Here is a 27,757-nt window from a genome sequence, read left to right as displayed (position 1 = left end):
TTGTTTGTTTGTTTGTTTGTTTTGTTTTTTATTTTGCTTTCCATTGATCTTTTCCTTTGCGTAGCACTTTAAAACGATATTGGTACATTATGAAAATCAACACCATGGCAGATGGCCTAAGGTGTAGGATAGGGGGAAGCTGTCAGGGTTGTCTTCAGGGTGATAGACTCCAACTACAATGCTATTAAGTCCATATGTGGTAACACTGTTCTCCCGATGTGCTTTGACCAGGCACTGTCCTCGCCTCTGAGCAAATTAGGGAAGCTGGCTCAGCTGGTTGGGAAAGGCCTCGTGAGGCAGGGCAGTTTAGGTGGCACAATGTAATCTGGCATCCTCCCAGAAATACAAGTGTCACAGTCAAGAAAATCACTAATCCCAGAGGCCAGCTCTGACTGCTTTTGTGAAGCACCGTGAATCATGATCTTTAGGAAAATTAAATGGCTGCTGTCCAATTTAGCAGCTGGATTACATTAGTTCACATTCTTAAGGACAAAGGTTATAATAACAAGTCCTTGTGTTACTCAATTTACTCAATTAAGTAACATTGTTACCTTAATGGTTCTGTAACAGTTTGCTGGTGTTAGGAGTAATATAATTTGTTTCTTCTATGTAAAAAAAAAAAATGAAAGAAGGGCATCCATTATGAAGGCTGCGTAGTAGAAAATAGGGAGGAGAAACAAAATAGATACACTGTCACTGGGAGGTAAGGGCAGACTGCGCAGAGGGTAATGGGAGAGATGTAGTTTGAGTCAGAGTACTTAAGGGCCTTGAAAACACAAGTGAAAAGTTCAAACTTGGTACACCATGCAAAAGAAAACAGACCCCGAAAGAAAAGCTAGTCTTAATACGCACACATGCATACGCAACATATGTATGTTTATGGAGCTGAAGCTTAAGAATGATGAATTTTTCCCATCCACCCAACACTGCATCATATTGTGCTTTCTGTTGGATAATGTTCATGAACCTCCAGTAAAATACCAAGGAGCAAGAAACTTGATTTCAGCTATTAGATTGCTAAGGTTTTTCTTGTTCGTAATGTACATTGATATATGTTACTTGGCGTTGATAGATTTGTTTTTAATCAGATACAACTTGTGTTATAGCAGGATCTGGTTTCCCAGCTGTACAAGTTAAAAAATTTTTTAAGCACAAGCTGCAGGTCTGACCATGTCTAGAAAGCTGTTATCTCCATACGTTCCCAGCGTTTAGTCACTGTGTTTTCCTTCGAGTCTCCCTGCTGGCTGAGGGGAGAGCACCGATGGGCCGACCAGCGGGGTGAGAAGAGGCTCTGTTTTTCTCCGAGAGAGAGTTTGTTTTCCCCCGCCGCTCACGCAGCTCGGGCCAAGCAAAGCACTCACGGCCCGGAGGCGTAAGCAGTCCTCCGCGAAGCCCGAGCTGCGCCGCGTCGCTCCCCGCGCTCCCGAGGCGGCTGCCGAGACCCTCCGGGGGAGCCGCTCTGCTCGCCGGCTCTCGAACCCGGGGTTCACGCAAGCACCCGGAGAAGGCGTGAGAGGGGCACGACCCGCTCCCCCCCCAGTCCTCCCCCCCCGCCGCGGGCAGCTCTCGGCGCTGGGTCGGACGCGAGGGGCGCGAGGGGGAATGAGTCGCGGCTGCACCGGCTGGAGGAGGAGGAGGAGGAGGAGGAGGAAGAGGGAAGGAGGGAGGGCAGGAGGGAGGGAGCGACGGAGGGAGGAAACTTGGGGCAGGTGACACCGCGCTCTGTTCCTCCGGCTAGGCGGGAGACGGCTCCTCTACGCCTCGCGGGCGGGCAGCGCCATGCACGTCAATGGCAAGGTGGCTCTGGTCACCGGCGGGGCTCAGGGCATCGGCCGAGCCTTCGTCCAGGCGCTGCTGGGCAAGGGAGCCAAGGTAAGCAAGCCCCGAGCTGCTGCTTCCCTCACTCCGGGAGCCGGCAGCCCCCATCTCGGCGCGGCCCCGCTCAGCCTCTTCCTTCCTCCCTCCGTTCCCGGGCAGGTAGCGCTCCTGGACCGCAACCCCGAGGCCGGGCAGCAGAGCAAGGCGGCCCTGGACGAACAGTTCGAAGCGCAGAGGACGGTGTTCATCCAATGCGACGTTACGGATACGGAGCAACTGAAAGGTAAGGAGGAAACTGCCGGCGCGGCTCCGGCTCGACATGCAGCGACCTGACGGAGCCCGGGCTGCCGCTCCGATGTGTGCAATTCGGGGTTCTGGAGGGCAGCCTGTTCTCAGCCCGACCGTGACTCAAAAAGGATTTGTTTCTGAACCTGTGGACGTGAAATATTATTACCAGCGCACGTGCATTTCACTGTGTTACTTGGCACATCGTAAAGAAAAGCCAAAGAAGTTATTTCCATTGAGTGTCGTGTGATATTTTTCCATGGAAGCCTCTGCAGAAGATACTTGTTATTTTATGAGTAATATATATGAGCTTTAAAGCACGGACATGCTTTTTATGAGGCTTCGGTACAGAATCCAAGCTGCATTCTCTCATCACAGGAGCAATAAATTCTGCTCCAGGTTGCAGTGATCTTTCCATATGGCATGCTTATGTCCAACATATGCTGCTGGAGCTGAAAGAAGGGTTGACAAAAGATAACGCAGCACTTCAGCCTGGTTTTTGATACAGATTGATAGAATTCTGCATGTGTCTTGCATATGCAGGTCATGGGAAGGAGCTTTTCTCCTGTATGATTGCCATTATTTATTGCCTGGATTTATGATCACCATTTTTTTATTTTTAATGTAGTGAATAAATCCTGCACCCTAGTGAGTTCTTAAAATAGCTTATAGTGTTGATGTACTCTACACAATATTTCATAACTACTGCATCACTTCATTGAAGTTCCATTCTTAAGAGGAACATTCACAGGTAATGAGTCAGTCAGATAGAGAGTTTGACGTCACTTTTGTCAGTGTCCTTTCCAGGTTCATTTGTGTCATGTTGGATGCGTACCCTTTACTTCTGCTTTTACACACCGCACTGCTCTTGTTCTTGTCTCAACAGTGGAGGTGAAACACAATCATTCTTTTTACAAATACTGTAGCTAGTCCATAGCTCAGCAATATTATTCTTAGCTCCTAGGTGGTGTCATTATGCCTGATTTAAATGTTTTCCATTGGAGATGCTGGACAATAAATGTGGGAGATGCACTAACCAGCAAACATACTATTTATCAGCTAAGCTAATAAGTGATTTTTTTCTCCAAGTGAAAGGAGTAACTCAGGAGAAGAATAAGCCTCTTAGGAGTAGGAATAGCATGTGCTGCAGCACAGCTTTTACTTCAACTTGCTTTCTCTTACCCTGATCCCATAGTTCCTCTACTTTTTTACACCAGGCTAGTGCACGGCCTGCAGGCAGAGCACTCGGAACTGGAAGGAGCAGGATGGCATAGAGAGGGAAATTCTGCAACCAAGTTAGCAGGAAAAGAGCAATCAGAATAGGAATGGAGGGATGGCAAGGATCAAGGACAAGGAGTTGCTATGCTTCTCTAATACAGCATTATTATCTTTGTGGATTTCTTCACTTGCAATTGAAAACTGCTGCATAATAAGCCTAATTTCACTCAGAGTTTTAAGTACTTAGTGGATGTGTCATGTCCTATATCTGCTTTTTACATTCAATGTCACATTTTTAATAATTTTATTCAAACTTGAACTCTTACAAAATGAAGCAAATCACAAGACTAGAACAAGTATCTGTAGGTACATAATGCTCATGTGCAGGGAATCCACTAGTTTGTCCATATCCAAATCTTTCCTTGCTTTTTCCTGCGGTGGCTTTCTTATGTATATCTTCACCTTCAGTTTAAAAAAATGACCATACATTTATTTTTGCTTACCTTGAAAATTTAGGAAGCTCATTTGTGATTGGTGTTTAGACTTACTTTCCACTGTTTTTCTTACTTGTTAAAATTGATCCTCTCTTTCATTTGAATGATTAGCATTTTGTATGATCATTGGTTTTTCTTTTTTATGATTTAATAAGCTGTAAGCAGCTACTCTGCAGTGTAAACACAAAGTTATTTTACATCCAAAAAGGGAAGAACAATTTAGTTTACAGTGATCTTAGTGATCAAGAAGGCAGAAAAGAGAGGTTTTAAAAATATGAAAAACCATAGTACAGATTAAGAACATTGAAAAATCTGTACAATAAGAGCAACTGGGTGGATAAAACCTTTTCCAACAGCTGCCAAGCTCTTGTTCTGATGTCAAGATGATGACTGTGATAAACTTGCAGCAGCATTCAGATCTATTAAGAAAACACTGTCAGAGTACCAACCATATGGTAAAATCAAAACAAAATAAAAGTAACATTGTAAACTCTTGCAATTGTTGGAAAACAAAACAAAAACATAGAAATGTTTATTTCAAAGCTGCAGCTGTACCCTTGATTGATGCTAGTAGCCAAAGATGAAAGACCAGAGAATTCAGTGTTATGGTATCAGCTTTTAGGAAAGTAGTTTCATTCATTAAGGCCTTTCAAGCATAATTTCAGTATACCTGAAATAATCAAGATTTTCAGTCAGTCATTAGCTGATGTTTTTTAAAAACAATATTTGAGGGAGTGGTATTTTAGAATCATAGAATCATAGAATCACCAAGGTTGGAAAAGACCTTCAAGATCATCCAGTCCAACCGTTCACCTATTCCCAATAGCTCCCACTAAACCATGTCCCTCAACACAACATCCAGTCTTTCCTTGAACACCCCCAGGGTCGGTGACTCCACCACCTCCCTGGGCAGTCCATTCCAGTGCCTGACCACCCTTTCTGAAAAGTAATACTTCCTGATGTCCAGCCTGAATCTCCCCTGCCATAGCTTGAAGCCATTCCCTCTGGTCCTATCACTAATGACACGAGAGAAGAGGCCAATCCCCAGCTCACTACAACCTCCCTTCAGGAAGTTATAGAGAGCAATGAGGTCTCCCCTGAGCCTCCTCTTCTCCAGGCTGAACATTCCCAGCTCCAATGCGCATAATAAAAAATATGCTTTTGCATAATAATAAAAGATAAGTGATGTGTATCCATTTTTGGAGGAAGGAACAACCTGTGAAGAAACTGTATAAATTCAGATCAGGTCTGCAGCCATGGAAAAACTTAGTTTGGAACAAACATTTGGAGGTCATCTCATCCAACTATGGTGTCAAAGCAGGGCCAGCCTAGATGAGTTTGCTCATCACTATGACATCATTGCCTTACACATCTTTTATCTTAGTTCAACGCAGTGCCACTGTGGAAGTTTCCCTGTTCTTATTTTCAGCTTCCTTGGAAGACAGGTCTTCATTTTTATGACCAGAACAAAGAATATGTGAATTTGGCAGACAAGTTATTATTGTTACCCGATGCATAAAAAACTATTAATAAATTAAAAAAAAAAAAAAAGTAAAATTAATCAAGAACTCTTTGTACCTGAAAAATCTGTATTAGTTACATCACTGAATAAGAAGTGCATTCTTAAATTTAGTTAAATTCAGGCCAGTCAATAAAACCATTCTGAACAAATAAAGCCTTTATTTTACACTTAAAATATATGGGGACAGTTCTGGAATTTATTACATCAAAGTCGTACAGGATCAAGCTATAAATGTTTATATAATTAGGTGCTATATATCCAACCTAATGCAAAATGTATGAGTGCTAAGAACTTTCATTTGCTCATGTTATCGGGCACTGTATAACTGAATGAAAAGTGCTAAGAAATGTCACCTTTGGATTTTACTATAGGTGCTTTCAAAAAAGTAATTGAGCATTTTGGAAGGCTGGATATTGTGGTTAATAATGCTGGAGTGAACAATGAGAAGGACTGGGAGAGCACTATACAAATTAACTTGGTAAGCATTATCTCTTCTCACATACTCATGCTTCAGTAATTGACACTGAAATGCACTTAATCTGCACAAACCATGGAGAGTTATGCCACGTGACAGAACGTGGATTATTAGACTGGTAAGCACAGCTATCCAAAATATTACCACCTAATTGCATATGTATAGACAATTAAATGTATGTGCAGTGGCTTCTTTACGTCATCTATCCAAGATGTATGGCACCGTGTGGAGTTATAGCAGACAACGTTCTCCTTTCAAAGCCCAATGAAATCCCACGTAGGTGTAATAATATGGCACCTAAGGCAATAGAGCTCCACCTACATGAGACTGGTCTGTTTATATGAATGCTTTAGAACATTTTAGCTACCTGAGAGATTCAGCTGACCTGTATTAGGGAATAAGTCTAATATATACTACAGGATAACTGTGATACTATAGGAAAACTTTTTCATCCAAGCTCCATGTTTTCTTCACCACTGAAGCAAGTATACAACCTGAGTTTTTAATATAGGCCATTTCAACATCGTGACTAATTGAAGCACATCACTTAAGAGCACTTGCTAAAACAGAGTACATTCAACAAGAGTAAAATTTATTTTGACTGTAACTAGTTCTTTGATATTATTTGGCTAACTCTACAAAGAAGTCTCATTCCTTTCACCAGGTAAAATCTATTTCTCAGTTGAATTTGTTTTGTTTTGTTTTTTTTTAATTTAGGCTACAGTTAAGAGACCTAAGCTCTATAGGAAAGGCCAACTTTCAAGGTTAACAACATGGTGGTCAGCTTGTGTTCTACCATATATAATGTTCTGATTGGATGTTGTCATTCTTATGAAAATGCTTACAAAGTGTTGTAGCCTTGATCTGCTCAGAAAAAAAAAATTTGGTAGAGTGCAGCATGGAACTTGAAACCAAATAGTCATTTGGAATGTGTCAGCTGGACAGGAGAGCTCAGGATATGAAAATGAAAAGCTTGCTTTTTTGCAAAATTCTGTAGATAAAGGTATCTGAGTCACTGAATTTGAACGCCTCTCTGAAAAGAAACAACAACAAAATATACCTGGACATGTAACGCAAGCTGTATCTGAGATAAGATCTAGGAAATCAATTGAGAAATGTGTATTTTAAAAATGTTCTGATATAATAATACTTTACCTTTTGTATCTATCCAAGGTTATTGTTTATTCTTGGAATCACACATTAAGGTTTCCACAATAAGAGAAACATTGTTCATTTTCCTTTCTCATTCCTTTAGATCTTCCTTAGGATTTAACCACACATGATTCTCCATCTTTCACTTCTGAAATATTCTGACAAATTAAAAAGTAGGATGTTTCACACTGAGAACTGACAAGAGTGTGACATCACCAGTTCCATGCATATGTCTTAGATTAATATAGGGTATAATTTACTGTAGGCAGCCATCCACTTGTCAAATGTGCATGCACAGGTAGTTAGTCATGACCAAAAACAATGAAGTCTGTGTGAGAAACTCATTTGTCAGTGATTATTCACCTACAAGTTTACCTCAAAAAATGAAGGCACTTAGGGTCTGCAAATCTAGAATATAATTTAGTGCCTAAGTAAATATCTTCACTTACAGACTGATGTACAAACAATTTTATAACTGCAGAGTAGGAGGAAGGTTTACCTCATATATAACTTAAACATGATTATATAGATTAATTCTCCATGAAGTTCTCCTTCGTAATTGGAAGTTGAATAAATGCATCAACTCATGCAGGTGACTAAAATAAGCACATTTAAAATGATTAAGCTGAGTAAAAGCACAACTATGCACATTAAATTAAGGACAATTTAAGAATTACATATCCTCGTTTATCTTTTAATTGGAATATTCATTAACTGTCTAACCTTGAGCCAACAACATAGCTGATTTCCATAGGTCATTTCTAACTAGTTACAATAATTTCTGTAAACCAGGATATTCGTGCTTCATGCTTATTAACTATGAAAAACAGAACAGTAAAACTACTTCACGTAATATAGTATGTTGGTCAGTTCCATAAAACATGTTTTGGTTCTGTTAGAGAAAGGCAAAAAAATGTATGAAAAATGCAATTTAAAAACATGTCTATTTCCCCAGCATAGGATATTTGATTATCCTTTGTGTTATCCCTAAGAATAGAAATAACTTCTACAGCCACATATTTTGATATATACAATGCAACAAATAAAATTTTAAAAAAATGGGGGGGGGGTTGGTGGAGAAAAACCTCTACATGCCAACTTTGGTCTTCGCAACATTATTTATATATTTATACAACAAATATTCCCTGCCCCAGTTTAAAGTACGAAGTACAAAAGTAGAGCAGTACAGAGGAAGATAAATCAGAACAAACACATGTGGGGTGTGTTCTTTATGGCTAAAACAGTTCACAGAACCGGTTGGTCACCAGGAACATTTTTAAAGAGGTGCAAGGAAGTTCCCTGATAGCACAGCTTGAGAAAACATGAGGAACAGAAATGAAGAAGCGAATTTAAAGAATGGGACATACTACAGTAGGAAAAGGAGAGAATAAAAAACAGCTCTTGCTTGTATTCATTAAAGTTTCCTGTGAAGGAAACAAGGCAGCTTTATGGTGAGGAAAAAAAGGGTAACAACCACTAGAATGATTTCTCTTGTGGTGTTTTTCACAATCCTGTTGCATTTTGTGCTAAGTATCATCCATCTTTTTTTTTAGTATTTCTTTCAACACTTCTAATTAAGCATGCCAGCAGTATCATCCATACCCCATAATAGAGCTTCAGCTACTGATACCTATACAAATGCATGGTCTTGTTAATATAGCATGCAGAAAGGAACCTGGCTACCATATAGGAATTTCATTTTAAGTGGGTACTGCCTATGTAATTTCAACAGTCCATCACAAACAAAAACCACATACAGAAAGTCATAAGGATGTGTGACATGCGCATTTTTATGAAGAGTTCTACCTACAGCTATCTAGAACAACAAGAATAGTGTTTCTTGCAACCTGCTTCACAGAATTCATGCTTAAGGAATCCGAAACTTTTATAACCTTTTTTTTTCCTCTTAAAGACCTCAAAACAAATTTTAAAAAATTACATTTAAAAAAAAAAGTTTAAGTTTTGATAAGCTTTAGATGCACATTAGTTAAACACAATTTGGTGTCCTTTTTTCTTGTCTTGTAGGCTTTCTGGAACTGGTAGTGGCTGGGATAGTGGGGACATGGTTTAGTGGGAAATAGTGGTGACAGGTGGATGGTTAGATTGGATGATCATAGAGGTCTTTTTCCAACCTTGATAATTCTGTGATTCTATGATTCTAAGCTCCAAAGATTATATACATTTACTGATACATAAATTTGATCCAGAAAGGTCATTTGTGAGCCTTCTAAAATTACTAAATTATTCTCCTAGAAAAGCAAAAACTACTAATTAACATGTAAGGGAATACGTTTTTAGTTTTATGCATTTCTAAAGTTAACTTGTTTACCTTGTTTCACAGGGAAATAATTATGAAGTGTTTTTATTTTGATTTGATTTTATTAATGCTTTATGTTTTTAAACAATGTTTTTAAACATAATGTTACTGCACTGTAGTTAAAAATTTCTGGGAATTGTTTTAGGGAATTCATTTTTTAAAGAGATTTGAAACATATCTTTTTTTCCTAAAACTTAAAAAGAAACAAAATGAGTTTTTAGGCAGAAGTAGAAAAAATGGGAAAGTTGGCATTCTTTGTCATTTGAAATTTGGAAGAAATAGATTTTGAGATTCAATTATGCTCTTATTTAATCTCATCTGCATTTTATGCAGTATGCATATATATATCTACAAAATGTGTCCGCATAAATACCAAATGTCTTAAGACAGTTGTCAGAGATATGTGAGTAAAATATTCTCAAGGCAAACCAAATTTTTATTTCCTCCTATACTGTGGAAGTGTGGATAGAGAAGCAAACACCGCCTGTGAAGAGATTTATTCTCATCTAGAAGGGCTTTGAAGACAGTCACAGAAAGAGATGTAGGGAAAGGTGAAATGATAGCTAATTCTGAGAATATATATTCCTAAAGATTTGGAAAGCTGGTTTTCTTTTGCTCTGATAAATGAACTAGTGAGATCCGTCTTGCTCTCTTTGTTTACTCCATTTGTATTGCTCATTCCCTGGGTCATAAGGAGGTAGTTGAGTATAAAAATTTCTTGTGCAAATGATGAAGTACATTAAGAAAAGCATGAATGTGTGGATAGGTTACATATAGCTTATGGTGTAATAAAATTTCTAGCAACTAGCAAATCATGCAAAATCAATTAATTCCCTCGTTAGTAAGGAACTATCCTTCGAAAGGCCAATTAATGTGTCAACAACAAATTTAAAGCTAACTAGGCAAGCTTCATCTTATTTACTTCTGAGACAAAGATGTAACGATCATTGCAGGGCTGTTCCCTTGTGTAAGTTAGATAAGGGCGTATCTCTTCTGGTCCATACACCTTGCTTTCCTTTCCCGTTTTATCAGAAGAAATTACACGGGTTGAACTTCCACCTCAAAAAAACAAACCAGGATACAGCTAGATTCAGCAGCTGGGTGTTACTGCCTGGGCTCACAGTACAGACAGGAAAGCAATTTCTTAACACTTCTTACGTAATTGCTCAGTGTGGAGCACAGAGCTGTCTGTAGAAGAGTAACCTGCACAGTTAACTAGTGTATCAAGATTGCATTCCAAGAAATACACCAACTCTGTTGTTCAATGGCTTAGCTGCCTATTCCTTAAGTGTGTGATGTCAGAAATATGACTAAGTGCTTACAGAGAGATGTGGCTACCAAAAGGTGAGAAGTAGCTATTATCTTGAGATCAATGGCATGAGGATCAGCCCTCCCAATGCATAAAGAGAGCTGTAAGCATACTAAATTTTGATGTCTATATTAGGAAGCACATAGATAGACCTTAATTGTCCAGTAGGCCAATGAACTTCACAGCCTACCATTTTAATGTATGTTTACGGTAGCCAATGTTCAATTAAAATAAAGACCAATTTATTTGAACCACGCACCACCTGAATCCAGTTACTCAAAATATAATAATATTCCTTTATTCCTGAGGAATTTAGGGGGCAAAAAAGTACAGAAGACATGGAGAAGACAGAAAGACAGAAGAAATGGAATTAGAGCTCTGCTGAAAACTAGGAGTTTTACTAGAATCAGAATTTCAAAATACTACTTCTTTAAGAACAACCATTAAAACCATACAGACATGTATGGGACATGCAGACTTGTAATGTACTGTAGATTCTGTAAGTTTTGTTTCAGATTTTGGCACTGATAGTGAAATTGCCAAACAATTTATTATATAAGTTGATGATTACTGATAAGATGCTTCCAATTGCAATTACAAACATTTTGAGTAATAGCACAATTATTTTTCAAAGACCAGACATCAGAATGTCTGGTCATATCTAATTCAAGTCTGAATTTTTTCAGAAGCTAACACTAGGAGATATTAAGATTTAACTGGGAAGAATCCTGAACTTTCTTCTGGCAGGTACAATATAAAACTTTCTCCCTTAGGAGCATGTTCAGACCTGCAGTGCACCTTGTCTTCATTATTTGCTAGAGTAAATAATTGTATTTTGATAAGAATACAAACAGCAGTATCAATGAGGTCAGTTTTTTCAACAACTGGGAAGATAACCATTCTAATTATTTTCAGGTTTTAATGTTAGTTTTCAGTAGTCAGCATGAACATGAAACAACATGAACAGCCAACATGAAAAGTCATGGCAATCAGGAGAAGTCCCTGGTGATTGGAAAAAAGACAACACCACGCTCATTTCTAAGAAGGATAAAAAGGATGATTCTGGGAACTACCATCCCATCAGTCTTACCTCTGTGCTGAGAGAGATTATGGAGCAGATCCTCCTAGAAGCTATGCAAATCCTGTTTGGCCAACCAAATGGCCTTTTATGATGGTGTCACTGCATCAATGAAGAAGTGAAGAGCCACTGATGTTATCTATCTGGTCTTCAGTAAGACCTTTGACATGGTACCCCACAACATCCTTCTCTCCAAATTGGAAAAATACGGATTTGATGGGTGGACTGATCAATGGATGAAGAACTGGCTGCAGGATTGAGTCCAGGAAGCAGTGCTCAGTTGTTCAATGTTTGGATCAGTGGTATCCCATGGGGATCAGTGCTGGGACTGATACTCTTTAATATCTTCATCAATGACATTGTCAGTGAGGTCAACTGCATCCTCAGCAAGTTTGCTGATTACACCAGTCTGTGGGGTGCAGCCAACACACCAGAGGGATGGGATGCCATCCAGGGGTACCCAGACAGTCTTGAGCAGTGGACCTCAAGAAGTCTAACAAATCCAAGTGCAAGATTTTGCACCTGTGTTATGGTAACCTTTACTACCAATAAAATCAGGGGGATGAAAGGATTGAGTGCAGCCCTGCCAAAAAAGATCTGTGTGTACTGCTGGATGGTAAGCTGGACGTGAGCCAGCAATGTGACCTCACAGTCCAGAAAGCCAATCGTATCCTGGGATGCATTAAAAGAAGCATGGCCAGCAGGTCGAGGAAAGTGATCTTGCTCCTCTGCTCTGCATTGTGAGGCTTCACCTGGAGTACTGCATCCAGATGTGGAGTCCTCAGTACATAAGAGATATGGACCTGATGGAGCGTATCCAGAGGAGGGCCACAAAAATTATCCAAGAGATGGAACACCTTTCCTACAAGGCTGAGAAACCTGGGGTTGTTCAGCCTGGAGAAGAGGAAGCTTTGAGGCGACCTGAGAGCAGTCTTTCAGTATCTCAAAGGGATCTACAGGAAAGAAAGGGGCACACTCTTTAGCATGGTCTGTGGTGATAGTACAAGGGGAAATGGCTTCAAGCTTAAAGAGGGTAGATTTGGGTTGGACATACAGACAAAATCTTCTACAGTGAGGTGCTGAAGCACTGGAACAGGTTGCCTAGCAATGCGTTTGATCCCTGGATGAGGCTGAATCAGGCCTTGGGCAACACCTGATCGAGCTGTGGATGTCCCTGTTCATTGCAGGAGAGTTGGACTAGATGACCTTTAAAGATCCCTTCCAATTCTAAGGATTCTATGATTCTAGTTACACAACCTGAAAAAAGAAAGAAAAAAAGGCAGATGGGAAACATTTTTCATCATATTCCAAGACCAGGAATGCATCATTCTTTGACTTACTTTTTATTGTGCATGACGCACTGAAGTGATAGTTTATAAGCTTTCTCTTGGAATGCAAACATCCAGGAAACTAGTGTCACATTCCATAAAAGAGGAAGCCTCAGACTGCAATTTGCACTTTTCTAAAGATGAGTTTCAAATCAACTCCCCAAAAATATATACACCTTTTTCTTTGAAAAACATCTTTCCCATCATAGTTCTTGGCTCCCAGATAGAAGAGCCAGCCTTGGTTTTTTCACCCACCTGGATCCATGGGCTTGGCTGGACAGTGACACTTAGATTCTAAGAATAAATTGCAAGCTCAAAAAAACAGTGAGTTCAGCTACTGCTGTTCTACCTTTGAAAACTATTGAGATGCCTTTCATTTCTGGAGAGGGAAACGTTGGCAAGTGAATGGAAGATCTATCACAGAACACCTTCATCCCGAGTGCCATCTGATGAGTGTGCAGACAGCTAGGTTCTTCTCACTCTCTCTACTTTTTTTCAGTTTATTCCCCGAACAATTATTTGTGTTACAAGACCAAACACTAGAAGTAGCCATGATCATGCACATTTATAGAGAAGTTCCATGCAAGGATAACAGCAGCTATTAGGGTAATATCCAAATGAATGTCTGCATTAATTCAGAATACAACCTTTCACAATACCTATAAAAGACGGCTTCCTCCAGCTCACCAAGAGATGCTGCTAATGGGGTACAGAGAAAAAAAGATCAGTAATATTATTTTGATAGAAAAGTCAAGCTACTCACTATTCCCATTTACTTGTGGTTTGCCCAAGGACTCATCTTGCTCTTTTACCTGTTTGAATGAGAAGGCTGGAAGAATAGAGAAATCCTCAAGGAGCTACAAGCTACTTCCTTCTCCAACTGATTTATTTCTTCTCATCATCAAGTGAAATTCTCCTTTTCTGTTCAACAGGCTGAGCCACTGCTCCAGGGCATGATAGGGCCTGCACCTGCTTTCCAGAGACAGCATTAACTCTTGCTTTTCAAAAATGTCCTGTATACAGCTTATCTTATTATATATCGAGAGAGAGAGAGAGAGAGAGAGAGAGAGAAACACCAATAAATAAATCTAATTTTTCTGTTAAGCTGTTAATGAGTTCGTTCTAAGAATAAATTTACCTTACAGCAATGCTACCAGGCATAAATAATCTTATTTTTCTGTACATTCCTTGAAATTTAAATGTTACAAAGAACATTAAACACTGCAAGACCACATTTATAGTGTCTGCTACTTTTCAGGGCATCAGATCTAATTTAGCGAGACACTGAAAACAGAACTTTGATAAGCTTCTGTTAAAGTATTTAGAAAATAGCTTTTTCTTACATTAATCAAAATGTTACTAGTGATATGCTGAAAATATATTGATATTGAAAATATAAAATACTACACCTATATGAATGAAGAAATGAAGAAAATTAAGAAAAAAAAGAGCTGATTCAATATCGATACTACAAAGCAAACTTTGTAATGAAGCTTCAAGTTTTTATATCTCTGTCACTGTGCAGTTCAGACTTGTGTTACTTGGATACAGAAAAAAAATAAAAAAAGGAAGACATTCAAACCTTACAAATATGTTTCCTATTAAAATAAACAAGCACGATTCTTGAAGACAGGAAACAAATTGAATTAGAAGTCTTGTTAAAAATGAAATGTAATAAATACATGTCTTAAAATTATCCTTTTTTTTTGTTTGGAAATTTACACAATAGTAGAAAAACACTTCATGTTGCTTTTGTAAAAGCCTTTTTTTTTTTTTTTTTTTTTTCCCCCCCAGTACAATTAACCACTAACCAAAAGGTTTTAGTAATATACTTTGGGACATTCCTACCTCAGTGGTAGAGTCCTTTAAACCTTCCCTGGCACATATGTGGACAGATGTGTAAGGCCACTTTATCTGTTGAGCATCTTAGTCCTGGTCAAATAAATGGCACAGACAATAAGAAAATATAAATGGAGTTCTTGATTAAAAACAGAAAGAATATCTCTGGAAATATAAAAGTGATTCAGTTCTGAAACTGTAAGCCAAATACAAACTGATTATGCAGAGATCTAATGAACTTGCTAAATAAGTATGAAACTTATCAAGTTATTATCTTTCACTTAGAGCATCACCACAGCTTTCTATTAGTACTCCTCAAAATCTCTGGTAAACTTACTCTTTTACGGAGACTCATTTGCTTTAAATATCTTAAGTTTGGTGGGATGAATCCCAGCAGTAGGGTTCAAAACCAGGTCTTAGGTAATCAAGATATTAAGTCACAGCAAAACTTTTCCTTAAAGTTCTTTCTTTAAAAATAAAACAAATTTACATACTGCAGTTAAAATTACGCTAATACCTTCCTTCACATCTTGTAAAATGTTTTGTTGCTGTTGGTTTTTTCCCATAGCTGTATTTGTCTGTTCGAACTAACCTTCTTTTGACAGGAAAAATAAAAATGCACTAATTTCAGCCAGAAAATACAAATTTTAGGACCAGAAATAGACTACATAACTTAATTCTAAGAAGTGCAAGTTTCTCATGTCACGAGTCAAACAAAGACATAAGTGTAACAACTTCAGATTCAGTTTGTACATTTTCTAAAATGAATAATAATTCATCTCAGTAAAAATACTGGGATTATGATCTGTTCATCCACTTATATCCTCAGACAAAGCATGTGTTTGGTCTATCAATTATTTACTTAGTATACATTTTCTTTCCTTCACAGCACTTATTTTAGGCTTGTTTCAAATTACATCTTTATTAGAAAAATAATCAAGCTATTATTTTATCTACAGCAGTTTTGCTTTGGAAATTACTGAGCTGAATTACTGTGGAATGACTTCTGTGTCTATAATCATCAAAGAATAAGTTAGATCACAAGTCAAGTAAAGCAAAATTACAGTTAAATATTAAAATTAAAGCAAAACTAATTTTTAGGAGTAAAAAAGGAACATATTTTGAATATAATTGTACTTCTTCCCCTTTATGTTAGACATCTGTGATAAGAGGAACCTACCTTGGTCTAGAATATATGAGAAAAGGAAATGGAGGTGATGGAGGAGTAATCATTAATATCTCATCATTGGCAGGTGAGAATATTTTCTATATAAACACTTTCTGTTCACTGGTTTGTATCTAAAAATCAATGGATTGTACTATTTGCTCTCACTTTTTTCTTTTTTACTATGGCTCTTCCCTGTTTATTCTCATTTTGAGCTAGTTTTCATCACGGTAACAGAAATGGTAGGGCAAAACCTAACTTGCCTCATTTTATTCTACATTCTGAACACTGTTTAATAACATTGCTAAGTTACAATGATACATACTCAAAGGTGGGAACCATAATCTAATTTATAGACCTAAGAGAGTGGTGGCCTTAGGTCCTGATTGTGGATGGGCATGACTGTTCTGAGGACATTAAATTAACATATAAGTTGGGTTTCTGCAAGGAGAAATCCAGTCCACCCTATTGACAAAAATCACACAGAGGATCTGATTTTACTCATATACATACTTCGTATTGGTGAGGGGTTCTTTAGCAGATGGTAAATTCATCTCCATTAGCTCAAACTGACCTCATATCAGGACAAAATTAACCTGAAGAGAACTGCTATCGCAATAAAAGATTTCATCAACACAAGTAAAAGATTACACATTTCTAGAGAAGTGCTGATGCACGCAGAATGCTTAAAAAAGGGCAAACCTGGCAAGAAGTTTGATTCTGTGTTAAGTATTCTGAACTGATTAAAAAGATTTTGCTTTTATGATCTGACAGTTTGGCTTTCCTCAGTTTGTATCATTATAATTATTTTAATTTTCATTTATTTAATTAACATTATGCTCTAACTATTGCAACCATCTATCAGAAACAGCCTCCTTTGCTCTGTTTGCTTTTACAAGTCTTCTACATAGAAACTTCTTCCTAGATCGTAAGGAAAGCCACATTGTAAAAGCTGACACACACTAACTTTTTATAGTTTATTTATTTTTTACTGTTTGTGCTTTGTGACTCTAACTCTCCTTTACAGTCTGAAGGTCTAAGTCCCTAAACTCACTCCATACACAAAAGGCAAGCTGTCATTGGCTTGTTTAACATTCCCTGCGTGTGTTTTCTTTTCTCAAAGCTAGCTTCTGTTAATGATTAAACTTTGGAGTGGTTTTAATTTTACCCTCTCTCCCCCACCCCTCAAGCCAACTCCTCTATAAGATTGTATCAGCTGTGCTCTACAGACTGACAGCAAGTGTCTTGTTGAGCAGCAAAGAGAATTATATGCAGTTCTTGTGTAACACTCAATAATGTTTGCTTCACGCATTAATTAGTTCTTAACCATGGGAATTCTGCCAATGATTGAACTAGAGACTGAATCAAACCTTACTGTTTTATGCTTCCAAAGAACACCCACAGACATACTTCAATGCATCCTATGAAATGGATGCCATAAGTGTTTGGCTGGGTGTAAGCCATAGTGTCCACCATTTCTTTCCAGTACTGAATCGTCCTTTCTTTAAAGCATTCCTGCAAGACAGGGCTAAATGTGAGAGAGAAGGAAATACATAAGCTTGCATAAAAGAGAATGCCAGTTGGGGCAGGATTTTGAATACATAGTAATATACTTAACTTCAAATTTAAAAAGTAAACTTTTCTAAAACCCATTCTGTAGGAAACTACTTATGTTAATTATTTTTTTTTTATACAGAGTATATAGAAGCAACAGGAATAGCACAAAACACTAAATTTAACTCCTGAAATTAATTACATGACTACATTTCACATTCTCTCTTACATTTTTGTGACTTATACATATACGCTTGTAGTAAATAAAGAGGAAAACTGAATTTGTTTGTGTGAGCACTTGCTTCAAGAGCTTTCATTCTTCCATGAAGTTGTTCTGTAAAAATTGAATTTCTATTTGCCTGGATTCTACCATATTTAAAACAAACGAACAAAAGCGAAGTACTTATAGAGATATATAGAAATAAAATAAAATATTCAGCTTAGAACATGCTAATTTATATTGCTCAGTGAGAATTTGTTTGATGTGTAGTCTATCTGGCATGTACAACTGCTGTATAATAATATCAACAGTTTGATTTAATTTCAAGCATTCAGGCTCCACATGCAGCCAGTTTCCCCTCTTATGTAAAGTTTCAGCCAAAGGAAATGTGTAAAGCATTTCTTCACAGCACAGCAAAGACTTCTTTAGGATCTGGGATATATATATATATATATCACAAGAACAAAACTATATGGTTGATTTCATTTGAGTAAGGACAAGGCTGTGTCACAGTAATGGAGAAGAGTAAAGGTGCACAGTTGGGTACCCAGTTCAGCATCATAGAAGAGCTTTTGTTCCCTCTCTTATTTAAATTAAGAAGTTGCTGAGCAGAATCTATCAAGGCAAGATTAGAAAATTTAGAAACTATTCCTTCAGACTTTGGTTCATTGTTATGAAGTTACCTAAAAATAATGCAGTTTACGATTTGCTCTGGTTTTGGCACAGATCACTGCGGACATAATGAGCATAATCTTTTATTCCTCCATACTCTTAAGAATAGAATATTATGTAAACCCCTTAAAATCAATTCCCTCATCACTCCATAGGGCCATCATGCCTCTAGCTCATTTTTCTGCTTACATAACTGCTTTTTTTCAAGAAGCTTTGACCTTCAGAGAGTGTTGTGAGCATATCCCACACTGCAGACTTTTGCCCCAGGATGACAAAGGAGATTTCTGTGATGTGGTTTGAAAATACACTTAATTTAAATAAATATGGCTACATCCTGTGTTGTTATTTATTTGTAAGTATTCTATGTGTTACAATAAACTGTTATAATTCATAAAGCAAATCTAGTAGAGAGAGGAAACAAATTACTTTGACAATATTTTCCAGTAGAGATGCACTCTTATGGCTTGCATTAAAATAGGTTCCATCAGTTACCCAAAACTTACACTTAAGGATCTTCACCTCTTTCATTAAAAAATAAAATAAAATTACAAATTTGGGATGGAACAAGATATTGAGGTTATAAAAAAACAAAGTGAAAAAAATTTGAATAATTATTGGAAATAAGCTTAATCCCTGCATAATAATAGTGTAGAAGCACTGCTTTCTAATGAGCTCAAACCCTCTGTGAGATGAACAGCCGTGTTAGAAAGCAGACTTTGGTTTCTTATTCTCTACAGTACGCTCATACAAACACGAAGGACGCTTCTCAAAGAATTAGTGAAACAAAGCTGTTGTCAAGCAGAAACAAAACTTGTCTTAAGCTGCCTAACAGTGTACACCCATGAAGAAAATACAGGGTAGAAAGGTCATCAAAAAGCTCATAAATCTTATTCAAGGAAGGAGACTCACTGAAATCTCAAAGGACATTTCAGTGGAAAAGCATACCTGGAAAAAAAAAAACAAACCCTAATTCTGTATTCATTAAAGATTTTCACAAATGTAGAAAATAATTGTTTCAGCAAAGCTTAATGATAAAGTGAAGCTCATTGATACAATTCCCCACATCCCATATGAATTTATCAAGATGTAGACCATGAAACCTAATTAAAACTATTGATCATGATAAACAAGCAGCTGTATTGAGAAGCCTGATATCTGAAATGAGTCCTGACACCTTACCAAGGAGAGGACTACCATATAACCAAAGGCACAAGCTGGCTGTCATCCTGCTGAGAAAAAAGAAAAGGGAAAATGAGCACAGGATTATTGCTGGTCTACTCAAAACATTTATGGTAATCAAAAAAGCACCTTCAGTCATCATGAAATCATGTCAAGTTCACCATCTAGTTCTTGATTGAGATCCTTTGAGGAGGAAGGAAGTTTCCTGTCCCCTTTCATTGTAACAGTTCTGTGCCATGACAAAACCCAGAGAGAGGAAGCTCTAGGTATAAGTTGCCTCCCCTGTCCCAGCACACACCGCTTCCATCATCATCCATTTGAACGTTCTCCCCACGCAAACTTTTTTTGCAGATAATATTCCCCAGCCTCTTTCAGTGATGTTTTTTCACTTTGCATTAGATAATTAAATATCTACAGAAGCAGCAAATAGAATCCAAATGTTCTAACAAATGAATGCCCACTAGGAAAACATAATCATGAACTGCTAAATACTCAGGCAGAACAGAATCAATGTCACAGAGCAGTTCCCAAAATATTTTCCAGCAAAGCCCTAGGATACACTGTGAACAGATACAGCTTCATATCTCCGTGGGGCTGGGGAAATCAGACACTGTGGTACTAGGTGCAGAAGTCAGGAACAAAAGCAAGACAGGAGTGCTGTTGTGAAGGATGCGAGGACTAGCTTTTCACTGTTACTTATTACTGCTTTGGCTGAAAGTGAGTTGATTTCTTTGTGGTTCTCCATGTTAGCAAAAAAAAATTTCAGTTATTCAGAATGGCTTTAATGTTTTGATTTAACCAAAAAGATGAGTTACTTGTTCTGCTCTTCCTGCCAAGTTATTCCTGCTCTCTTATGACATTTAAGTAAGTCTTTGAACCTTCTTCAACTTCATTACAGTGAACTGTACCCTTCCTTTGTTTATTTCTGGATTTTCCCTTCCTTTTCAAGTAAAGTAACTTGTCTTACTATATTTACTTGTGTTAAAAAAAAAAAAAAGTACCAACAAAATCTTTGAATTCTTCCTTTCCATTTCCAAGTACATTTTGTCTGAATCATGTCCATTACCTGTAGCTTCATTAGGATTGTTTTCATCTTTAAAATACATAAAACCTCTAAATGGCTAAAATAATAATGATGATACCATAGTATTTCTGATGAGACAGTATTCCGGTGTTTCCAATTATCACCAGAATACTGATGATGGATGACAATCAGAAGTCACCAGAAAGGAATACTGTAATCACAATCCATAGGAAACATATTTTTCAAAAACAGATTCTCAATCAAAAGTATAATTAATCAATTCAAGCTAAGGACACAACAAGGTTAAGTTGTTCATTTCCCATCACTGAACAGTGCTGCTTTCACTGGCTAAGCAAAGTGGCATTTAAACTAAGACAAAACCTTGAATCTTGTCATGGTTACATTTAAAGTTTTCGTAGTAATCATCCACTGAGATGAGAAACACTCTTTTTGATTTTATCATTTAAAGATGTGAAAGAAATTATTTCTGTTGAATTAAAATATCAAGGCATCAAAATCAAACTTTACAATACTGTATTAAGGAGCACAGATAAATGTCATCCTTTAACTACGGAACAGGTGAGGTTTTGCTTGCTTTTCACAGGAACTTCACATTCAAGTGGAACCAGAGCATCCATGTGGTCCAGTTCAGGTGTTACTGCACAGCAGATATTATTGGCTTAATGTTTAAAAATACACATATATACATGCATGATCTATCTCTTCTTTATCAGCTTTTTGCCATCAAACTCAGTGTTACTAGAATTAACTTCTTAATTTTTCTACCAAAGTCTCTGCTCTTCTTATTTTACTGTAAATAATGATTTTATGCTCTTCCACTCCCACCACAAACGTACACTATTATGGCAGTCACTTTTCATTTTGCTTCTCCTTTTCCTTACAGAACACATCAATGTTATTGCCAAGTATTGTTCACTCTTTTTTCTGTCCCCTGCTAAATATCATGCTGGGTTTTTATTTCTGAATAGGGGCCACTGTAGGAGGTACCATACAGTGAAACTCATTTCATACAGTTTAACTTAGTGTAGAAAATGCTTTGAGAATATATCCTATCTACATCTCTGCTTTTGTTTCTTTCTGCTCAATAAGGATTTCATCTTATTATTTTCTCAGTGTTTAATCACTCATCTCCATACACTCTGGTACATACAGAGCAGGTCCTGCGTTCATTTCTTAGTACTTTTTCCATTTGCTTATTGCAAATTGACCTCCCTATTCCACGTAAGTCTTTTCTTAAAAACCTATGAAATATTATTGGAGCAGCACTGTAGGTAAAATAAATTTTACAGTGCCTCACGTTAAGTCTGAGTTATTCTATTATACTTGCTTCTTTGAGCAAAACCCACTATGCAATGTAATTTACTCTTTGTTGTAATTCAAATGACATTATCAAATAAACAACAACATTATTTCATGGGCAGTTGAGCAGCACATTCATTCCTGTCTCTCACTAGCATGCAGGGGAAAAATTTTCTCAGGTTTTTTTTTAATGTTTTTTGTTTGTTTTTACTATCTGAGAGAAATAACTGAAGGGAGGGATGTAAGTCAGACATTTTATTTATTTGTTTAGTGGAGTATTACTAGCATAATACTAACTCAGTTACAGTAGCCAAAATTGACTTTGCTATTTCTCTCATCTTGACCCACATTCCTTCCTTAAAATCACTGCAAATGAATGCAGGTGTCCAGTTTGTGTATCAGCAGTTAAGGTTTCAGTAATGGAAGTATCTAAAATACTTTACATATATCAAGATTCATTTTAAAAGGCTGTAAAATTCTTTTTCTTGAGTGTTTTCTTTCTGTGTTCTTTCTTAGGTCTTGTCCTTTATTTTTGTCTTACTTCAAAGACAGTACTTTAATCTTAAAATTGTACTTTTTTTTTTTTTCCATTATTCCACCCTTGACTACCTGTGTTTTCATCTATTTCATCCATTTTTCCCCACTTCACATAGATTAAAAAACAGAATTTGCAGATTTTTAATGAACTATTTTGTTGCATTTCTATGAATTTGATGAAAATTGATCACATTTTTTTACATTATTAACTTACATTTGTGTTTAAGGTCATCATAAGTAGGGGTACCCAACATCCTTATTCAGATAACTTTTTATTTTAAAGGACTCATGCCTGCTGCATTCCAACCTGTGTACTGTGCTACAAAGCATGGTGTAATTGGATTTACACGCTCAATAGCAGTAAGTATATGTTTTTGAAAACAGTATCAGCATCTCCTAGGGAACACCCTGTTTCTCATGCTCCCTCCTCTTTTGTCACACAACTGGAACAAACTGTCTTAAAGCAAATGAAGAATCCAAATTGCTAGAGGGTCCTTTCTTTCACAAAGGGTATCTGAAGATGGAATAAGTAAATTGTTTATGGTAAGTTTGAGTTTTAGAAAGGTTTACTGAGCAAAGGAGAAAGAAACTGTAAAATAGTTTAAGGACAGATGGAAGAGACCAGAAGTCATAAAGTCATAACTCCATCTCAATCATTTAACATTTTGCTTTTCTTATTTTTAAGTCAAACTGAGAACGTTGTAATTATAAATAGGTACTAAAGTGTGGAAAAAGTGACTGGAACACAAATTTGTTGATCGTTATTTATTCTTGCCAACTCTTAACACACTAAAATGTAAAAACGCATTCAGGATGGGACATGTTAGGTGTTATATGAGCACATAGTAAATCTTACTCTGACTACAAAATTTTCCAGTTAAGTTTAACAAGCTACATGAGAGAATAACTTGGAGAGAGTGAAGTATGATTACACTTTCATGGGTTAAGCTTAGAGAAGATAGCCCACTTATAAAAGGCTTCCACCCTAATTTCCAGAACAAAGAACCTAAGAGAATCATTTGCATGGTTGTCTAGATTTTACTCCCCTACTCCCCACACAAATCACTCCTTTTTAATATTAAGCTAAACAGATAAGTATGGTTAAAAGTTGCATATCACATAATAGCCACAGCACAATCCTGAAACCTGGTTTTCCAGTTTCACTTTCTTATGAGAGAGTAATTAAACACCATCATGTAAGTTCGAAAATAAACGGGTTTGCAGAAAATCAGAGCAAATGCCATCTCTATGCTGAACATGAGAAAGTTGAGGAGAAAAAGAAAAATCAGCACAGAATCACTGTACTTACCAGGGAATTAGTACAGCCTAGCATCGTGGAAGCATGATGCAAACTATATAAGACTTTCTTTTCTTTTTCAGGCCGAAAATGCAGGCTACCTTATCATGAAAATGAGATAGAATTTATGTAATGTCAGGCAGGGTTTCTGTTAAATGTTATTTTACTTAGCTACACAATACTCTTTTAAAAAAATGTTGATGTTGAATTCCTAACTCTATGTTGAACTCCTAACTCTATCTCTTTTCTAGTTAGCTGCTAACATGGAAAACTATGGTGTGAGACTCAACACAATTTGTCCAGGATTTGTCAATACACCAATTCTTCAATCAATAGATAAAGAAGAGAATATGGGACAATATTATTCGTATAAGGATGAGATAAAAAATATGATGCAGTTCTACGGTGTGATGGAGTAAGTCAAATCAGATACACTGCTTTTTGATCTTTGTAAATAAAGAACAAGTTTGCATTTTCAATTAATTTTCAGCAGGCAAAATTAAAAGAATGAAAGGGAAACGCTGCCTCAGACCAAATTCTGTTAATTGTATTCTATAAATAAATGAGTAATGGCAGATACTTAAGCCTATTTCAGGAGCATCGTCTGCGTGGTGATGCTTCCTCCTTATGCATTCCCAGTTCCAGCGAAGTGCAAATCAAATTCCTGACTTAAAGATGGTGTATTAGTTCTGAATAGTCCTTAGTGGATCGTTCCATAAATTTGCTAAATTAAAATCTTTATGAGATATAGAGAATATAATTTTTATTTGGTTTCTACAAAATATGGACATGAGACAAACAGAAATCGGATCATGTACTGGATCAAATTCATAAATGTACGGTAACAACTATGTGGATCAGATTAAAGTTACCTAGTCCATCAGGGAATTGCAAAGAAAGGCCAAAAGCCTTTCTAAAAATAAGAACAAGTAAAGCCTGAAATGACATCTTAATACTTCCTCAATTTCTTAACAATTAGCTGTCAGCTCCTTCTACACAAAAGAAACCTGTGCTGTTTTGCCCAATATTTTTCATATTTAAAATATCTATTTCATCTACTGAACATATCCAACTGATATGGCAAAGTTCTCCGTGCACTAGCTTGTACCAGTCCTACTACAAATAAAACTAAATAAAAAAGCAGCAAAGTGCTGCAGAGGGTCTTGTAAGGGCTACTTCTGTCCACTGCCCCTGCAACAGAGAAAATCAATAGGAAGCCCAGAAGTATGTGGATTACAACAGGAATTTAGCAGTACCTGCAGCAAACACTAATGATTTGCAAAGTTGCAGCTTTATGTTCCATCTTCTGATTAAGGAGATTGAATTTCTTTCCTAATACAGTAATACCACCTTTACTTTTCTGAAAATAAATATATTCAGATATCAGGCTAAGTTTCAGGGTATATAGACTTTGTGTTTTTATGATTACGCTTTTCACAGTCTATTATTATTATCACAGTCTATTACATCATTATTATTGAATAATGACCTCTTTTTTTTTTAGCCCATCAATAATTGCTGAAGGACTGATAACAATAATTGAAGATGATACTCTGAATGGAGAAGTTATGAAGATTACAGCATCCCAAGGGATTCATTTTCAAGAATACAGCCAAACACCTTTTACGTCAAAGAGATAGATCAAATTGTTTAGCTATAATTAACTTTTGATTTTTAAAATATAAAAAAATGTTGGATAAACTTTTGGAAAAAAAGTTAATGATGTATCTAAATCAGTGACAGTATTCCAACATTCACACCCTAATTACAGAGATGGAGAAAAAAATCCAACATGGGGAAAATGTTATCAACTTTTGATTCCATATACACTAAAATATTTTATTCAGTAGAACATACACACTGCTATGAAGATTTCTGATTGTATAGTAACAAGGGCCAGTTTTTTCCTTCTTGTAGTTCGGTGCAGTTATCCAGTCTATGTACGCCATGCATATTTTGGTGGACCTGACTTAGTACAATTCTTTTCATAGAAGTAAATGTATTGTTATTTACATTTTGAATTCTCCAAACCAAGAATTCAGTTCAGGATAAAACTTTAAAAATTAAGAATTTACTTTTTCATGTATGTACACACAAAAATAGAATAAGAGGCAAAATACTTTTTCCTCATTTAAACATGCAACTGAATATGTAGCATATCATACACAGAAGAACAGATTTTTTTCCTCTTGGATTATACCTATTTATAAATTACTTCTATTCTAAAATATTTGTTTTCTTTTTTATATATAAATATATATATATATGTATTTTCAGTCTTTGTATATACAAGGATCGCTACTTTGGCATTGATTGAAATGTCTGTTTACTCATTAAATCTCATTTTCTGAATCTTTAAATCTAATTTCCTGCCTTAACTGATTAAAACCTGAATTAAATCCTGAGCAACCTGCTTGTTTCATATTTGTGCATATCCATTTTGCTATCATAACACTTATTTTTAGATGGAACGTATCAAACAAAGGCAACAGAACTGAACTGATGAGTTTCCTACTTCTTGTGCTCCCCTAGACTTTCTGAATCAATCCCCAAACATAAATATGAAATAAGCCTTGGTATTCCATGGGCTACATACCTGAGTAAAATACATTTTAATACAGTAATTTATTTAGACTTATAGCATAAGAAGAGGTAATAATCCTTATGAAAGCTGGAAAAAGTTAATAGTCACCTTCCTAGGGAATACTGACTTTAATTTCACTGACTTAAGCATTGCTTTTTTTTTCTTTTTTTTCAGGATTGTAACTAAGAACGGAAACACTAATATTTATCTTCTGTGGAAGTCATCAAGTAGTAAGGCTGTGGGGAGAAGAAAAGAAGCAGATACACATACCTTGAATTACTCACCATTCTTCCTTTGCATCTATTTTAGGCTATGATAACACAGATATTTTTAAAGCCTATTTTGAACAAACACGTGATGCTAGCCATGCCATCAGCATCCCTTAAGGCATCTGTTGATCCCTCTGGACTAGCATCTACTATCTAACTTGGTTATATTAATTTCTACATTAATTTCATTAATATCAGAACACAATATAAAAGATCTGAATATTTCCTACAGAGTAGCACTAAAGACTTGATGTAAGAAGCTAGTAAGCTAGTAAGCCTACCTCTGTTTCTCTCCATGTTAAACCATAATACAGTGCAGCTTATAAAAAAAGAAATGTAAAACAATAATGATAGCATATGTAAAACCATGCACCTAGCAAACAGTACACTAAATTAGATAGTAACTCAGCAGTTGCCATTAATAACATACTTCAAATACTGCTGAGAATATTGTATATTATCAGCACATGTACCGCTGGCATACTGATGCTTGGCTGCTTTTGTTCATTTTTACTCCTTGCTGCCCCAAAAGAAATACCTGTTAAACTTGAAGAATTGAGTTTTCTAGGGGATGAAAGAAAAACATATCGTTGAAGGGTGTAAATAATAAGAGGTCAAAATTTTGATGCATACTCCCTGGGGAAAGAAATAAAGAGAGGAAAGAAATTTAAAGTTAATTAGAGCCATCACTTCATACGTTGCAAAATCAGCTTCTTGTACAAAATTCTAAATCTGTGAACAGATAAGATTCTAAGAATCGATTCAGTTTACATGGGTATCATAATAACCCAAGACAAAATTAGATTAATAAAACATACAGTTAGACTCCAGGACACCTGGAAAAACTGAAACTATATTTAGGAGGAAAAAAAAACAAAAACAAAGCCATATCTTTCTTTTATGTATAGATCATTTCTTCTGGATTATTTTTGTAACTCAGAGACAGAAGTTTTCAAAACACAGCCATATAGAATGCCTTCATGAAAGGTAGAGACTACATTCATTTCCATCTGCTAATCTGATAAGGAAGTCTCAGAATGCAAAAAGTTATTTGATCAAATAAACATTTATACTAAGATAAATCTCAAATGATTAGCACAT

The 27,757-nt window shown here is 36.5% G+C and overlaps 1 protein-coding gene across 2 annotated transcripts; it reads left to right on the top strand.

The window, feature by feature from the left end:
* The first annotated feature begins 1,581 nt into the window (after nt 1-1,581).
* HPGD (15-hydroxyprostaglandin dehydrogenase) lies at nt 1,582-26,225 on the top strand. Of its 2 annotated transcripts, XM_048941928.1 has the most exons (7): nt 1,654-1,872; nt 1,978-2,101; nt 5,709-5,815; nt 15,992-16,088; nt 22,790-22,866; nt 24,055-24,218; nt 25,308-26,225. In XM_048941928.1, exons 1-7 carry the CDS (start codon nt 1,780-1,782, stop codon nt 25,441-25,443), a joined length of 798 nt encoding a protein of 265 aa, XP_048797885.1. In that variant the 5' UTR covers nt 1,654-1,779; the 3' UTR covers nt 25,444-26,225. The 2 variants fall into 2 exon arrangements, with proteins under 2 accessions (XP_048797886.1, XP_048797885.1); XM_048941929.1 differs by lacking the exons at nt 22,790-22,866; nt 25,308-26,225 and having other exon boundaries at nt 1,582-1,872; nt 24,055-24,172.
* The last annotated feature ends 1,532 nt before the right edge of the window (nt 26,226-27,757 follow it).

This window comes from Lagopus muta, chromosome 4, assembly GCF_023343835.1.
Source record: "Lagopus muta isolate bLagMut1 chromosome 4, bLagMut1 primary, whole genome shotgun sequence".
NCBI classification, from domain to species: Eukaryota; Metazoa; Chordata; class Aves; order Galliformes; family Phasianidae; genus Lagopus; species Lagopus muta.
Note: the sequence above shows the minus strand (reverse complement) of the source record. Positions and strands in the feature narration are given on the sequence as shown.

Coding starts and splice junctions, on each gene's coding strand:
- HPGD (XM_048941928.1), top strand. CDS start 1,780: ATGCACGTCAATGGCAAGGTGGCTCTGGTCACCGGCGGGGCTCAGGGC. Junction 5,816..15,991: donor GCACTATACAAATTAACTTG/GTAAGCATTATC, acceptor CCTTTATGTTAG/ACATCTGTGATAAGAGGAAC. Junction 24,219..25,307: donor CAGTTCTACGGTGTGATGGA/GTAAGTCAAATC, acceptor TTTTTTTTTTAG/CCCATCAATAATTGCTGAAG.